At 37.2% G+C, this 17779-nt stretch overlaps 1 protein-coding gene across 1 annotated transcript in view; it reads right to left on the bottom strand.

The window, feature by feature from the left end:
• AK5 (adenylate kinase 5) overlaps nt 1–17779 on the bottom strand; it is an 83176-nt gene that overhangs the window by 53455 nt on the left and 11942 nt on the right. The window contains exon 6 of the mRNA XM_053950184.1: nt 9490–9681. Within this exon, the coding sequence (XP_053806159.1) occupies nt 9490–9681 (192 nt within the window). The remainder of the gene's footprint in view (nt 1–9489; nt 9682–17779) is intronic.

The raw sequence follows: 17779 nt of genomic DNA, 5'->3' as shown, positions 1-17779 counted from the left end.
ATACAATTCCAATTCTCTCCTTTTGCATATCCTAAATCTTATTAGCTCTTGTAACTCTTACAGAGTATTATATCAATGGTAAATTGTTTTTTTCACTCTAAGGGTTACCATCTTTTCCAATAGGTATGATAAATGTTAAGCAGGAAGTATCAATACTCATTCTATCTCATTCTAAATTATCTTGTGATAATTTATAGAACCAACAACAAGATTTGCAGAGTTTTCAAGACAGTTCAGATATGCTAATTCTTAAAACTAGTTTTCTAAAACTTTAGTTCAAACGACGACTATGTTTCATACAGCCATTATTGCTACAAAGGAAAGAAAATTTCCTATAGTTTGTACTATAGTGTTCTAGTTCCCAGAAGCTTTTGGAAGTTAGTGTCCAAACTTCCAGAGAACTGTCATCTCTTATTTGATTCTATTCGTTTTGAGAGTAGTCTCCACTAAAAAAAGAAGAAAAATAATTTGGAGGCAGATCCAAATTATTTGTAAAGCTTACTCTCTATTAAAATTATGCCATGGGAGATGGGGAATTGACTAAATACAAGTACTTCATAAACAAAAGATCTTGCAGACCCTTCTACACTGACCAGAATAGCCTTCATTTCTTTAAAAGCCCTTCAGTGGATCTGAGAAGGTTGCTGGCCTCTTCCTCCCTCCAGTGTGGAAATCAGGAGTCTGCAGAGAGCCCATTAGCTGCTGGCTCTGCAAGCACTTGCTGTTGCATGCCAGTTAATTTAGCTCAACACTCTTCTGCCTCGTGTAATGAGACCCTTGGTACTTCCCTGTATTGCATTTCCAGTAGGTTCCCTGCACACCCTCCTCTCAGAGCAGCACAACTCCTGTGCACACAGAAACAGGCATTGGAGAAGGGTGAGACACTCTTTATGTGCTTGTTCTCATCCATACTCCAGTGAAGAAATGCTCACAAGCTTCTCTTTCTGCTTAAGGCTTTTTTATTTTTCCTTTTTCATCCTCGAGCCAAATTGTGTACTCAAAAAAGGTTAGATTTAGGCCTTGTTTCATATGGCAAATATGAGTTATCTTCTAGTAAATCTTTTTCCAAGGCACTTTAAAAAAAAAAAATCAGCAAAGGTCCCCATGCTTGTGCAATTCATGAGGAAAAAGGGAATTTTGCAGTTTTGTTTTCTCAATGTAAAAAGATCAACTGTAACCTTTAACCCTAAAGAATACCTATTTATAAGGTATGTTATCAGATTGGGGTTATAACAAACTGTTGTGCAGCCTTAACAAGAAGCTATGAAATAAATTCTTTCAAAAGTTCCCACTGACAGGAGTGGTTGTTAAGCTCAGCGCTTCAGCAGAGGCATCTTTTCAAGAAACACTGACATGATTTCTGTCGCCAAGTGCTGACCTAACCTATGAAAGAATACCCAAATTTGTTTAACTTATTCTCTATTACACTCACCCTACTAAATTTACTGATTTTTCTGAGGAGTGGTCTCCTGGCTAGAGTTCAAGGATATAATGAATAGTCCTTAAAACCAAACTCATTTCAGAATTCACATGGCTCCTGGCCCTCTTTCTAAAGATCAAGAGATATGAAGGAACATGAAATGCATAAATGAAGAAAACCCTCTATTCACAGTACTGGAACTGAGCTCATTTGTGTCTTGCACCCCATGAACAGGGTCAGAGATTAAAGCTAAAGTACCCACAAAACCTGTAATGGCCATTACAGCAGACTGAGGTGACATAGAGCCTGACAGAGAGCAGAGAGAATGTTCTTGCAAAAGAAACAGATATTACCTGCCTTGGGGTTATGTGAACCTCTTTTATGTAGAATCCATATGGTGAAATTCTTGCAGTAAGGTGCAGATAAAAAGAGGATTACTGGGTATTTTTTTCCAGTGTCTTAGGGACCAACACATTTAATAAGCAACTTGACTAAGAGCTGTATTGCCCACATTCTAGGTTCCTTTTTAGTAAGGACTCTGCATTTACAGAGAAGTCTGTTCTTTTCAGTAAAGCAGACCAAAAAAAGCCCAGAAAGCAGGACATGGCAGGAAACTAGGAAAGTATATTTTCAAATTGGCATCTTGCAGTGGTAAGAGAGGGAGATGACCTTGGCATTAGAAAAACTATAGTGTTACCAAAATAGAATGGATGGTATAATACAAGAAAAGACAAGACCTGGCATGCTATACAGAGCAGAGAATTTGGAACTACTGGTATTGAAAACTTGAATGTGGAGCTTCAACTTGACATTCTGATTAAAGACAGGAGGAGAAATTCAGTAGAGTACGTAATGAAAAAATATTAAGATCTGCCTAAATAAAATGCAGTTTGAGCAATTTTATTTTTAACAAAACTGATCAAGAGGTAGCATATTTATCAACAATCCTAGATATAAATAACTGATTGTAGCAAATTACAGTGAAAAGATGCTACATTTTGTGCATTAATTCTTAATTTCTTTTACCGTGACTGGTATGACTGGCTGTTGGCACAAAAAGGGAAGAACAGTTGAGAATGGGGACAACAGTTCTTCCTTCACAGAAAATGACAATAATTTTGACTTCAATGTTATAGTTATGTCTTGTGAAGCTTCTTTTCCTGCTTTATTATTTAAGTAGATTACTGAATTGCAGTATGTGATATGGTGACAACAAAGTAAACAGATAGTTGTATTCACTATCCATTGATGAAACAAACTGCAGTACTATGTAAGAGGGAAAGATACAAACGTTAACCCTCGAAGTAGGAAAGATGATAACTGAGCTGAAGGATACAGAAGCATATATAGTTATAGCAAAGACAAACCACACAGGATTCACAAGAGAATCTCTGCCAAGAATTTTAGGTTATGTCTACATGGTAAAAAAGTGATGCTGTGCAAAGATGTTTTTACTAATACTAAATGATGTACCACAGTTATAAGAAACACAAAATAGCCATATTAGTTGTTTTCTGATGTGTAAGTATCAGTGAAGTAAAGAGCAAGGATATATTACTTCAGTGAAGTGCTGAGTTGACACAATACTGGTGTTTTCCTAATTAGGAAGCACTTCATACAGTTCTTCAAAGCACTGCTTGGTAGATATTCTTTAGCTGGATTAGAAAATTTAAAAGTCTTCCAAACAGCTATCAGAAATGCTCAAAAGGATACTCTGCAATGGGGAAAATGCCCTAGGGGAAGGCTGTAGTTCTCACTTCAGTGCTGTCTAGTGCAGTGTGTACCCTGAGTCACACAATGGATGAGTAACTTTTCAGCTTTCTCAGTTTTCCACTAACACTGTAGCTGCATCTAACCCTGTTAAGCCTAAATAAGACTCCAGAATATCAGAGTAAGCCCATAATGTTAAGAGGATCAGACTTTCTGCTGACAGTTTTGACACTTAAATGGCTTCAGGTATCATTACAATACCTGAGCATTCAGAAATCTGAATATGTGTATCTTTATGACACATTAAAAAATAAGAACATTTTAGGCCTCCCCTCTCTTTCAGGGTACATCTACAGGAAAGAAGGAACAGGAGCAAATGCTCAAATAATCCCAGAATGGTACTAGATTGGATTACTAGAGGCCAGTTCACTCAGTCTCACTTTGCCCTTTGAATTAAAGGTGAGAATAGTATAGCAGAAACAACGTTCAGTTGCCACTTTCATAAGGAAATAGAAATAGCTAACAACACCTAATGATAGCAACTTAGATGCTATAAGCAGTGATAGATTCAGAAAAGAAGGATGTTAAACACTGAGACTGTAGAGCACAAGCTGTCAGATGTAGTAACATTTTTATAGGACTGTGAGAGCTGAAAGACCATCTTGATTCTACTGAAGTAGCAACTTTCATGAGTTAATACGCAAATTTTCTCCCCAAATGACAACAAAGTGCTTTTTCCATAAAATCATGAAGTCACCAACTATGAACGCTTCACCAGTGAGAAGATCCACTGGTGGCAATTAGAGCTGGAAATCACTAATGAAACCTTGGGAAAGAAATTGGTTTTTTACAGCAATACAGGGCTGAAATGCAGTTCTTCAGTTGGATGTTCACAAAATCAGCTGTGGTTCAGGGCAGGAAAATTTGCTTATGGATGATAAATATTCCTGATTCAATACGAAAGGTCTTCCCAGGGAAGAGATATTTTCTACAATGTAGTTTCTTAATAAATCTCATCTAAATAAGAAAAATTAATCTTCTTTAAGCATCACTTTAACTACAAGAACGAAATTAGAAGCTGCTATTCACCCAAAGGACACAGCTTAATTACCTTAAGATGAACTGTTTAAAATAACTTGAAGAATATTTAGGACATGTTATTTTAAACATCTCCTACAGTTCATTCCTTTGCATGATAACTTGGCTTAATTACTTATCTCAGTTTTAGTTTCGGATCTGTAAAAAAACGGTCTGTTAATTTTAAACATGTTTCAGCTTTCACAGTGCCAGAAATTGATAAAATCTGGGATAGTATGACTGTCAAAACCAGCATTCCCTCTCTCTTTCTGGAGTTCCTAAATCAGCTTGGGCCATGCATTCATCGCTGCCTAATTCTATAGCCAGACTGGTCAAAGTTTCTTTCTTTTTTTTCAAAGTTGTCTGCTTCATTCAAGTCACTGGATGTACAAAAAGCAGGGCAGGTTTCAAAAAGCTTGTTCCTGTTTAAATTATCATACGTCCAGAGTTAGAAGAGAACGTAGTGTTGCACTGATACTGTTCACCTCAGCAAAGAATTTCTATCCTCAAGGTTTCTCTGCATGCTTCAATGTACACAGATGGCAAGTTTCCATCCTTGGTCATTCCCTGGCAGGCATTGGTATTTCTGATAGACTTGTTGACATAAAGCATAAAATGGGAGACTGAAAATATTTTGAAACTTGGACGTGTTTATGGTGCACATGCTTCTATATATGCACAAGTTACTCATCTATCATTCCCATATAAAATGTGCATATATTTACAAACAGTTTGTTTACACTCATTTCTAGATAAAATTCATTTATGGACCTTCTTTGTATGTTCTTCAAAATCTCACAAAACAGTAACACATAAATAGTGTTGAGATGCAGTGTAAAACCTAGCAGTGATTAGAACATGTGTAAGCTTTCTCTAGTTCAGCAGTTTTACAGGAAACAGTACCAGATTCTTGCTCTTAGCCCAGTTTTTCTGCAGAAGGGCTATCAAATATAGGAGAGACACAGAAAACTTTAATTTTCAGTGATTTTGACTACAAAGTTCTGGTTACTTGTTTTAGGCTTCAACTTACCTTTCACTGCTTTGAATCACCAAAAAATGAAAATGTGATAGTCATTATTTCCCATCCCACCTCTAAATTTTCCCCTACATAAATTTAAAAATTATTATATAACCATATACATTCAGGAGCCAGGTAAAGATTTACCATACAGTAAAACAGAGGAGGACTCCTGAATATCAGCCAAAACCTCTGGTCTCAAGGGTCCCACAAACAGCTGCCTACATTCCTTGTTTGATTTGAAAAGGTCGTAAAACATTGAAGGGTTGCTCCAGACTGTCTGGGCTCCTCTTTGCATGTCCACTTGGTCATGCCCAAGAAGCCAGAAGTACTTTGAAGAACCTACATAGTAGTCATGTTAAAAACACATCAAAAGTGTTCCTAAAAGACTGTGCTTATGGCTGCTGTATTTTTAAAACTACTGAGAGGCATTTGAAAATATTTTGGCGGCATTGGGCCAATTAATAGGAAATCTCCGCTCAGTATCCTCTAGAAAACAAAGAAGGTTCAAATCCCCATCTCTGACCCGTGGGGAGAAAGGCCATGCTCAGACACCAATGAGGCTACATTTGAGGGAAACCATTCCTGCCAAGTCTGTATCACTTTGCAGCCGAGGACGCAAGATCCAGGCATCAGATGGCACGTAAATGAGATTCTGAGCCTGCAGCAGGGAGGTGAGAGCACGCGGGGGAGGTGGTGGCTAACAGTCCCTATTCCTAGCATCACGTCAGGGAAGGAGGAGTGGGATTTTTCAAATTTTCTTTTGAACGATTGTTTAATGCAAAAACTGAATGGATGAGCACAAATATTGACACCAAGAAAACAAAGGCATCTACTCATCCTGTGCTCTGCCAAACCAGATGCATGTTCCTCCACTGAGGAGAGGATTCTCTGAGCTGGATTCTGGTTTGGGAGACATGCCTGGCAAAGGCTGCCATTAGGACATGGAAAGCAGGGTGAGAGTTCCTATGAAGCCTTTCGTAAGAGTTTGCTATCAGCGAGATTTGGGTAGACCTTGGGAGCTGCTCAACAGACTGCAGGACCCACATTTCTCTAGGGACGGGCTCAAAATTAAAGGAAGAATGAGTAAGTGCAAGTCTTTTGGAATCAGTATTCAGAAGCAAACAAATAAAAAGCCCAAACCAGCACCTCAAGTTGGACAGCTGTATGATAACAGTGAAACTTTAGAAATAAACTATATCTTCAGCAGCATTTTGATAAGTCACAGCCTTTAGATAAAGCTCATGTCAATGTGCAAGTTCTATAACAAAACTCCTTTTTTAAGCAAAACAAGAGAAAAAATTTATATAACACAGCTCCATGGGGAATTTTTCTGTGACAGTTGCCAGCCATTAGGCTTGTTTGATGCTTATGAGGGCAGACAGCAACTTCCCTCACCCGCAACTGTTTAACTTCTAAATCTGTGCTCGAAATCCATTTCCAGCTTCAGCTACTTTTTCTGGGTTCTCTTTACTTCTCTGACTAATCTGAATGTCATTTTAATGTTTTTATAAGCATGGTAAATTCCCTAAAAGGACAAGTGGAACAATGAGGATATCAGAGAAATCCACATTTCATGGATGCCACGGGATGCTGTCTTGTTCTGGCTGTTTAAATAAGGACCAGAGTCTTCTTTTAATGTTTAGTATTTTTGTCTCACTACAGCCAGTCTTTTATTTTTTCCCCTTAAATGCACACAGACTTATTAATGTATCAAGGTTGACATTGCAGCTCTAAGATTATGTAGATTCACTGTCAATAAGGCAGTCTGGACCAAATCCTGCCTCCAGTCAGAGAAACTTCTACTGCTACAACGATGAGCTCTGTAAACTTTTTCTGTCTAGACCAAGGGATATGTTCTACAAAGAACAGCTAAGCTCTCTGAGAGCGGCTTTAATAACTGTTGACCAAAAGATTTTTGTAATCCAGTGATCTCCTCTCCAAGAACTACACCATTATCTACAGTGGAATTCAGTCCACATAAACTGGAGATTTGGAAATCTGTGTCCAGAACTGAAGTTCTCTGCTAAACATTAGAGTACTTGAGGTCACCTATGTATCTACATGTTCTCCCTCTTACAACTTAATCAAACTAATATCTCCCTACCACCACCAGTGGTTTTGTGTGGAGCTATTGTCTAGGTAAACAATATATAATGTTTTAATATTTATTAAAAGTTCTCAAAACAGTAAATGGAAGCATATGCATATATTTGCATACTCCCTGTCCAATATTGTGTTATTATAGTCTTAATACTTTCTGAATTTAAATTTGAGTTAAGTCAGGTTCTGACTTGTTAGATTACTGACAGATTGTTAAAATTAATTTTAAACACAGACTGTGTGTTCATGAAAATATCACATATTTACTTCTGTTAATTATAATGAACTTTACATATCATTATTCCAAAGAGGGAGTTTTTCAGAAAGGACAGAGTTGTACTTCCCTATTTCTTAGAAGTACCGTAGGTGAGGGCCTCACTTCTTTCCTTAAAATCAGAAACCAGGATCAGACTGTGAGAGCAGGTACACCAGGCAGAGACTGAGTACATAAAGCATACAGAGCACCAAACAAGTACATCCTGGGTACTGTAGCAAATTATCACAGATCATGTGAAAAAAAAGGTGAAGGGGAAGACTTACACCTAAGGAACCTAACCAATAAAAGCTGAAATGAAGAACTGGCTCTTAATTCTATTAACCAAAGTATGTTAAAAGCAGTATGAAATAACTGTTGAAGCATGAAAATTAATCTTCTATGGGAATTTAGATTTTTATTTCTTGCTCATAAAGTGTCTATCAGTAGATTATAATTTTTTTATATATATATATATATATATATATATATATATATATATATATAATGCCTGCTTATTAATAATATTTAGTTATATTTCAGTGAATTTTTCTTTTCTCTTTTGGTCTGTTATTGATGAAGAACAACATATTTATTAAGCAGATGTATAAAATATGAGTTGTGATTCTAAAATTATAGCACTCTGTAAGACAAATGATCCTGTTTCTCTCCCCTGAGTAGAATCATGGTGCTGGCTAGAAGTGTCTGAGATTTACAGCTTTAAATATCAGTGACAAGGTGCAGGTAGGGATTGAAAAAAAATGTAAATCTCTTTATTTCCTTCTAGTCAATGTTGACCTTGTCTGACCTTGCCTCAAGGATTCACTCCTCTGGGAATTAGGCAACTGTAATTCTATTTTATGCTGTTCTAGTTCTTACACTGCTCTCATCTGCATAGTATTTCAGTGTCTTCCAGGTTCAGCATTATTAGCAGTCGGATGAATGCTATTTTCTTTCTTTCTTCCTCCTTCTCTAGGGAAATAGCATGAATAAGTGCAATATTTTCTGTATATGCTGCTTCCTTTGTGCTGTAATAATTTAATCTTCATATGCCATGTTGTCACTTCCCATCTTAACATTTGCTTTCTTCAAAAAGAAAATAGGATATCTAAGGTGAATATTGCAATTTAAATTACCCTCAGGACTCTCAAGAAACAGAGTTAAAAAGTAGATGAAACCTCCATAAGAACAAAATCTTCTGTTTTACAGGGCTCATCACAGAGATGCAATTCTATCCAGATGCCCCACATGCTTAATGCACAAAGGCACATATTTCCTGAAGAGATAAAAACACATTCCATAAGAGCACTAGTAAAGGCTATAGGAGCATCACAAAATACACACTTCCTCAACAATAAAGAAAAGCTTGCGAGAATCTTAGTCTTCTCATCCTTGAGAACAGAGTTAATCAAAATCCTTAACCTGGAACACATACTCTCTAGAGAAGCTAATGTAATAATTTCCTGGGATTTTCATCTTGAAATTCAGAAAGAAGCTGAAGTACATCATTAAGGCTATTAATATTAATTGATGACTTTGCAATTAAGGATGCTTTAACCTGTCATGAGTCTGACCAGCACACAGAATTAGTCACAGTTGCTGTGAGGAGCAGATACCAATGTGAACTACTTAGAGTATCAAAGGAAAAGAAACAGGCCATCTGTGCTCTCATACCACATGTGGTACCAAGTTCTGTATGTTATTACAACCAGACACAGTCTGTAACTTAGATCACGCCAATAATTCAACTGTTGTCAACTGCTCAATGAATTAGTTGACTTCATTAATCACTTAAGTAGGCATGCTATTAACTTTAAACTAAATTAGACTGTCTTAAAGCAAAAGGTACAAGAAGCCAAATAAAGCCACAACAATTAAGGTTTCAGAGATATACACTAAAGGACTTACTGTGATAATCAGCCCTTTTTCCTGGAAATATTTAACCAGTGGGATTGCATTCTGCTTGAAATTCATTAGTCTTCTTTGAGTGGCTTTCAGGTTATCATCAGGTCTCCCTTGCTGCTCCGCACGCTTCAGTAACCTTTCTTTTAGCCTTTGACTGGAACATGCCAGAAACACCACCAAATCTGGGGTACAGATCTGTGTAAAGAGTAATTCAAGAAGTCTGATCAAGTTGATTATTCAGCACTACAGGACTCAGCAATTCCATTATTATGCGAGGCTCAGATATGTTACATTTGCGTAAGTTGGAACTTGATGTAGTCATTAATTTTCTGTTGGTTTTTTTACGGGAAGTTTGTAGGCTTAAGGAGGGGCTTGTTGATCTTATGTGAAAGTTAGTCCATTTGTTTCATCTGATATGTAAGGAAAAAGTGTAATGAAAAAATTTTACTTCACAGCAAAAACCTTCTCTAGGCTATGTTCATCATTTGCATTACTAGAAGGCTCCCCTACCTAAAATTTTTTTGAAAGAGCAAAATATACATATCTCATACTCTGCAGGAAAATGGATGCATGGCTTACATCTGGAAACTCTTTAAGTAAGGTGGTATTTAAAATCCAGCAGCCACTGTGAAGCTAACTGATGGTTAGGACCAGGTGGGACAGCCAGAAGGGTTTTCATTTCCCCTATCCTTTTCAGTCTGTGTGGTGAGCACTGGTACGTGTCACACCCATCCCCGCACTATGGTTCAGGAAGTAAAGCCTTGTAGCAATGAGATGAAAAATTTTTGAACTCTAGCTCTTTCCCAGTTAAATCTTCTTTATAAGATGCTATCAAACATTTAAAGAAGAGATATCTCTGGTACCTGATGTGGGGAAAGCAGTGATAGACCCACTTTCTTAGGAATATGGCTAAATGTTCACAGGCAATCTTTGGAGGTCACTACTACGTAGTACATATGGTGAATAAACCAGAAGCCACAGAATCTCTACAGATCTTTTAAATACTTCCAGGGATGGTGACTCAACCATTTCCCTGTTCCAGTGCTTGACAATCCTTTCCATAAAGCAATTTTTCCTAATATTCAATCTAAGCCTCCCCTGGTGCAACCTGAGACTGTTTCCTCTCACCCAAAAGTCACTCAGACACCTGAACTTGCAGGATTTTTACAATGTGGCTATAAATGTATATAAACTTTATTCATAACATCTGATTTTGTTATTTCCTCCATGTGGTTGTTGCAAAGAAATCTAGCTCTCCTTAAAGTTTTCACTAGCTTAGTGCTGTCTTTTAAAACATACTAGAATTCTCTGTAAGAAGCATTTAAGATGAAAACAAACAGGTCAAGTTTTTATCTGATTACAGATCAGAAAGGATTTATTTGTTCTCGCATACAAGCACAAAGTAATTTCTGCTGTTTTTACTTACCTGAACAAAAAAGTTCATACTTTAACTAAAAAAACAGTGGCGTCCTGTTCTTGAAATTATATAATCTAGTTACAATGCAAATGATGGTGGATGCTCAAGAATGTTAAACAGACATTTTTATCATTATGTTTTCTATCTACAGAAAATTTTTGTCTTTCTTCAGCTTGATGTTATATAAATTTGAAAGGCAAATTTGAGTGATATACCAGTATCACTGAAACATCTACATGTATTCTAACTACTACGGTGTAAATAATAACTGATTTATATCTTTATGTTAATTATATAGTTGTTATAATATGTTGTTATTGAGGGCCAGAACAAACCAATTAATATTCTGAATGCTCTCTCTGTCAGGTCTCTCTATCCAAGGGTGTTAAATTGCATCAAAACAACCATATTTCTAGCCTGAATAGTCAGAACCTGCTATGTGGACAATCTGAAAAATTAAATTTAAAAAAAATCCCATCTAAGCTGGGTTTCTGTCATTTGAGAGAATACAGCATGAAGTATGGTCTGACCTTTTTTATTGTCAGGCTGAGTACAAGAAGTTTCTTAGGAAGTCAAAAGAAACCAATATCACTTCTCCAGCCTGAGGTGGTGGTCATTAGCCTTTACAAATGAGGTCGCTGACAGAGTAGTATATGGATATGAGGAAGCAGAAAGAGGTGAAAAAGCAGAGCCATATTCACACAGTAGAGGACAGTCTGAAAAGCAGCACTAGCAAGAAATATTGTGGCCTCTTTATCATTACAGAAAATTAAATAGGATTTTAAAAAAAATTGAATTATTTTTTACACACATTGTAGATGATTGGAGACATGAGCACACAAACTACAAAGATAATAGTTCTGGTAATTATTTATGAGTATCTATTAGATTTTGAAAGAATTAACCTTATAACCTGTTTTTTTTTCAAATAACTTCCAGTGGGAAAGAAGCTCTCTCCTACTTCTATCACACGTACCTCAACATCAACAAAACCAGAGTAACTTTCCCTTCCCTTTTCAGACTATTGTAAACAGACAGAGTTAATCTGCCTGTTCATGAAATGAATTAACTATGAAAGCTAATTTTACTACCACATACTAGCTTTAAGGCACATAATTATTCACATGAAATACTATGAAAGTACGTTTCTGTGTTAGACTTCCATGCAATATGGACATTATTAAAAGTAGCTCGGTTAAATTAAGGTTGCTTCAATAGTAATAGAAAAATAATGAGAAATTTAGGAATTCAAAAAGCATACAGTACTAAAAAAACCCAAATTATGACACAGATAGATTCTGAAAGAAAATGCTACAGATTTCAAAGCCTGTTAGTCATGGAACACTGTCTGATGAAAGGGAATGGCTGATGTACCTTGCAGCAGACTGAGCACAGAGACATCTCAAGGCCCAGCTGATTGAAGCTTCCTAACATACATTACACAGGGATTCAGAAATTACAACTAACAATCAGGGATCTACTAAAGTGTAGGACAAAAGGAGTTTATACAAGTGAGTAGTTTTATTTAGTACTTCCATTTCTGTGTATCCTTATAATAGTGGCAGGAAGATGGTAAGAAATCTTCAAATGTTCCAAGCCATAGCTGGCCTCACTTTCAATGCTCAGCATTTCAGGGCAGCACCTACTCGGGCTCTGAAGTCATACCAGACCTCCTCAAGCACAGGGCTGGAGCTTTTGTGCACCACAAGGCTTCACATACAGCATCAAATCTTACAGAGAGTACCTAAGATAAAGAGACCACTCATGAAATTATCAGCCCTGAAGGAAGAGGGTCTCCTTCTGTCTCACACAAACATGAGAGTGCAGCTTACCACAATCAATCTCAGTTCTCTAAAGAAACTGTGGCTGGGTAAGTGCAGCCTCACAGGGAGGGGAGGATCCAAGAGCCACCATGGTTCCATCAGGTGTGCAAGTTCTCATCTGCTTTTACTTCCCACAAACTGCACTGGCTGCAATAGTCACTTACTGCTTAAGAAAATGGGAAAACACACCCTGGGCATCTGGGCTTAATTTCTTTCTTTTTTTTTTTTTAATTGTAAAATGAGGATAATAAGAAGGTATGACTTGGAAAATTCATTAATTAGGTTTCATTATCTCCTTTTGCTTTTGAAAACTGAAAATTCTCTACAGAATCTGAGTACTGTTCTCATTTTTTTTTTTACAACAGCATTAATACAAAAGACACTCTCAGAATCACAGGTACTAAGACTATTTTTTTCTGACACTGCGTTTTTTAATCTGAAATACACTTCACTCACAGAAATAAAATGTCAATGAAAACAATGCTTTAAAGTTCTCAGTTCAAGAAACCTAGTTTCAAATGAAGTATTGTCTGAAAGATTTTCTGAAGTGTAAAAAAAAAAGTAATTCAAGCATATTTGAGATAGGAAGTCAAAACAGAATCTCATTACATGATGTCACTATGAATTAATTCCACTTTTGCCTGCAGAATACACATCTTTATTATCAGGAAGTAGTTGAAAACCATTTAAGAAACACAAGGTGCCCAAAAGGGTAACATCTGTCCTGTATGCATAGGCATACAGACCTATTAGCACTTAATATTATTATTTCTCCTACATGCATTTGCAACCTTCAGGATACACCCTTGAAATGCTATTGATATTTCCCTCCTGTTTTCATGAACCACTTTGCTTCCACTTACCTCAACTGTATCTGCCTGCAAGACATGCTTATAAATACTTCTAGCTGCAATGTAACAGAGTAGAGTGAATATATATATCTGGATTTACTTCTCTAGAAACATATCTATTCTCCTATGTAAATATGAATGTAAATTGCTTTTTTTTCTAACAAAGGAGAAGGGTTTTTATGACTCACTTGAAAATAAACCCTGTTTTCAAACTCACAACTAAGTGTAGTTGAGTTTTATGGCTAGGGAATAAGTTTTGTTCTGGGACTCGGCTCATAGAAAAGTTGTACAGAACCAATGCAGACAGAAGAGCTAGATTCCTTCATGCTGATTTCCCCCAGTACATACATCCTGTGCTCAAAGCAGAGGGTTTTATTCATGTCCAGCAATGCATGTGAGGTAGGACTGTGGGGCTCAGGAAAGGGAATTTGACTACTTCCTAACTGGTACTCAGCCAAAGGGAGAATCTTTGCCTATGGGAACAGACAGGTTTCTGGTTATTCATTTTAAATGAGATGAAGAGCATATGGCATCAACTCAGAATAAAACTGGTGGGTACATCCTCTCATTTTTTAGAATTATATTTACTAGTAAGTAAATCCTACTCTCTTTGGGTCTGAATCTCCTTCCTAAACTGGAACCAGAAGTAAATTGAGAGTAATTCCATGCAAGTTGATGGTGTTATTGACATTAAGCAGTATAAGTGGAAAGATGCTCTCTTTTCTCTGGGGATATTTTCTACATCTCCTCTTGTTAGTGAGAATAGTGTGGTTGTTTGCTAGAAATTAGATGATTACACTCTCTCTCATTATTCCTCGTTAGGCAAAAGATGAAAATGCTCTGTTTTTTAATTCCTGGTATGTTCTACTAGATACTCCTGAGAAAACTGAAAGCTCATGAACAACTGCCATTAATTTAACAGTGCATTTTATTCTTGTTGGTAAAGGTTACTAGCAAGCTGGTTTATGTCCTTTGTATGTGTGCTCGCCCTTGTAATTACTTATTTGCTTTTTATAGCTCCATCTTTGTTGGGTTATTAGACTGTTTGCATAGTTTTTTCTTGGTTTAGAAATGCAAAATGATGAATCATGTTGTCAAATAAGGAATCCTGCTGATAGAATCTGTTTCTGGTAGCTTCTTTTGAACCATATTCATACTGCCCAGAAAATAAATTTCCAGCAAATTGCCTAGAGTATGTAATTAGGCAGCCTGGTATCTCTGGGAACAGTGATTCCGCTTTTCACCTGTGCTGGGCAGCTAACTAATAAAAATCCCTATCGGTTAACACAAATGCTAGCGATACGAAGAAAGGACTGAGCAGACCTCTGCTTCAGAACTGCTCAGCAGGCACCTCCATCCACTCTGAATTCAGAGCATCAGGTCCTGTCCTGAGGACCAGCAATGGATGAGCTCTCCTTTGTCTACTCTGACTGGCAGAGAAGAGCCCTTGCCCAGAAAATCTGGAAACCTGAGGCCTAGGTTGTTTACCCAGCAGAAAATTGAGCCACTGCTTGTCTTTCTCTGGAGAGTGCTCCAGGTTCCAGGGGAGAAGAGGAGAATGGTAAGACCATTCCACAGGTCTCCCAGTCAGGCTTGGCTTAAAGAGAGCAATGTAAAATTCACAGGGAAAAGACAGTGAACAAAGGAACCACAGCAAAGCACACTGCTCATGTGGTAATCCTCCCACAGATCTCCTCCCACAGATCCTCCTCACTCCTCACACAGATCTCTGGATACATATTCCGTAGGGGATTGTACCTGGATCAGTGAAGTAGAGACCAGGGAGAATGGAGATAGAAGCTTAGGGGGAGAGGGAATAAAGAAGACACATTTGCCATGATACAGGAAAAATATCTTTACCAGAACAAAAACCAGGTCCTTTCCCCTTAAGAAGCTTCGCAACAAGGTTGCATCCACCTCCCTGGCTGCTCTGGAGGCCACAGTCTTGGCCAGGAACAGCAGGTTTTCTGTGAGAAGCTCTTTGCAGAGCTGGAGCTTGGCAGTCAGACCCTCAGGCAGCTGCCACACACACCTGTGTCAAACCTGGAGAGCACTGCAGGCATCGCTTCTGCCTGGAGGTCTAAGATTCAGCCTTGGAGGAAGAGGAACAGGACTGCTCTCCTCAGCCTCTGGAAGTACCCAGGCATTTCTCACCACCCTATATTGTGCCACCGACACAGTTAGTTCTACCTTATCACAATTATTCTCGTATTAATTTTTCTAAGGAATATACCTGAGAGTTAAAAATTAATTCAAATTACAGCCAAGATAAGTAGTTATTCATTGGAGGTATACACATATAGGTCTTAGGAATATTCCTAAGAGCATTTTAAACATTTTAAACAAAGAATCGGATAAAATTTATTGCCTCTGTTTATGATTTAAATTAATATTTTACTCAAATATAGTCTTGTCACCCAGGCCATATAGGACAATTTTTTTTTTTAATTTCTACAAAAATAGTTTTCCTCTTTTATCAAGCAATTGAATTACATTAATGGATGAACATCCATTGATTCTAATACCTGTCCTACATTTATTTCACTATTAAAAAAATTACAGTGAGTATATTCTAAGCAATCTACATCTGTACTTACTCTATTAATACTAACAAAGAACGAAGTTACACATGAATGACTGGAAGTGGTGGAAAAAAACAAACCAAAGCAGTAATTGAAATTAACTGTAAAATACAGTTAATTGTTTCTCCCAGGAAGGATAAAAACCATGTGAGAGATTATACAGAAAGTCAAACTACAGTTTCTTCACAAGCCATTGGAGTTCAATACACCAGTCAGAGGCATTTTATTGCAGCATTGCAGGACAGGAAGATATTTAACATGCTTCAGCATGCTGGGACTGCAGGTGACTCACTGAATTTCAAGATGACAGGTTAATGGTAAATAAACCATTTTCTCCTTGGCATTTTCAAATGTGTCCTTGAAACCTAAACACCTTTGTGTTATTTGCACTCAGCAGAGATCAGGGATACCTATGAAATTTGTGGTTTAGGACAGCTTTATGCCTAAGCTCAAACTGAAAGTCTAAATAGATCAGTATTAAATCTGCACTGCTATGCAGAAGGAGTTGAAACTGAGAAAAATATAGAAATTATCATATATTTACGAGGAATATATAAAATGGAAGTCCTGCTTGATTTTAAGACATTAAAAGTTATGTTTTCATTTTTTCCCTACAACTATGACTGCTTGGAAATTCATAGTTTTGTTAAAAGTACCCCTATCAAAAGTATTGGCAGTATTGACTCTGCTCTCTGGAAATAAGAAATGAGAGGGTCAGGACTTGGCAACAATCCCAGACTTCCAATAAGACAAATTTACTTATTAAACTCAGTTTTCAAAGAGGAAAATACGGGACTTACTTCAACTTGGTTAAAAAGTTCAAAGAAAACTGAGATAAACCCAAAGAATACTGCAGTGCTCATGGCTGAGCTCTTCCAGGTTGCAGGAAGGCTGCAAGGAGTTGCTCAGCTTTAAGAAATGAAGCTGGTGTAAGTGACCAGAATGGCCAATGTGCTGCTGGCTGGTGAGCACTGCTGAAACTCTGAAAACATCACTGATGCCATCTTAAAGACTTCTTTGCTGCTCAAAAAGAACAAGAACAGTGTTATTAACAAAACTCAATAGAAAAGAAGGGGAGAAAAGCTTAAATTCAAATATAAAATTCCTGTGATGTGTAAAGTGCTTTCTAATGCACTTATTCCATATTGACATTACTGCATGGAAGCAGTGTTTGTTACTTCTGATTTCTAGATCTGAGCAGAAAGAGAAATACTGTGTGTGCTGCAAATGATACATTGCTTTATTTTAGGCACTTTAGTCACTGAGATGCAACGTGTTTTAATACAATTCTGCCTAGCAACATGTTGAGAACTTACTGTCCACATGAGAGTCTGGCAACATAATAAGGAAGAAATCATCATCTTTTAGCTATACCTATGTATGGGAATGTTAGCATAAGTTGGTTTGCTTAGACTAGTTTACTAAAAATAACATTTTTCCCAGAGAAAAGTTCAGCTTCTGGATTAGTCAAAGGGATAAAAATGTGCTGGTAGTACCAAGAGCAATTGAAGTGAAGTTTAAGAAGCAGTTGTTATCATGATGTACTTCTATAACAGAATGTTATGCAGGACAGGTACTGTACCTACAGCTCAGACATACATGTATCCATTTGATTTTTCC

Source organism: Vidua chalybeata, chromosome 9, assembly GCF_026979565.1.
Source record: "Vidua chalybeata isolate OUT-0048 chromosome 9, bVidCha1 merged haplotype, whole genome shotgun sequence".
In the NCBI taxonomy this organism is placed as follows: Eukaryota; Metazoa; Chordata; class Aves; order Passeriformes; family Viduidae; genus Vidua; species Vidua chalybeata.
The sequence above is the reverse complement of the archived record's forward strand: the minus strand, read 5'-3'. Positions and strand labels throughout refer to the sequence as shown.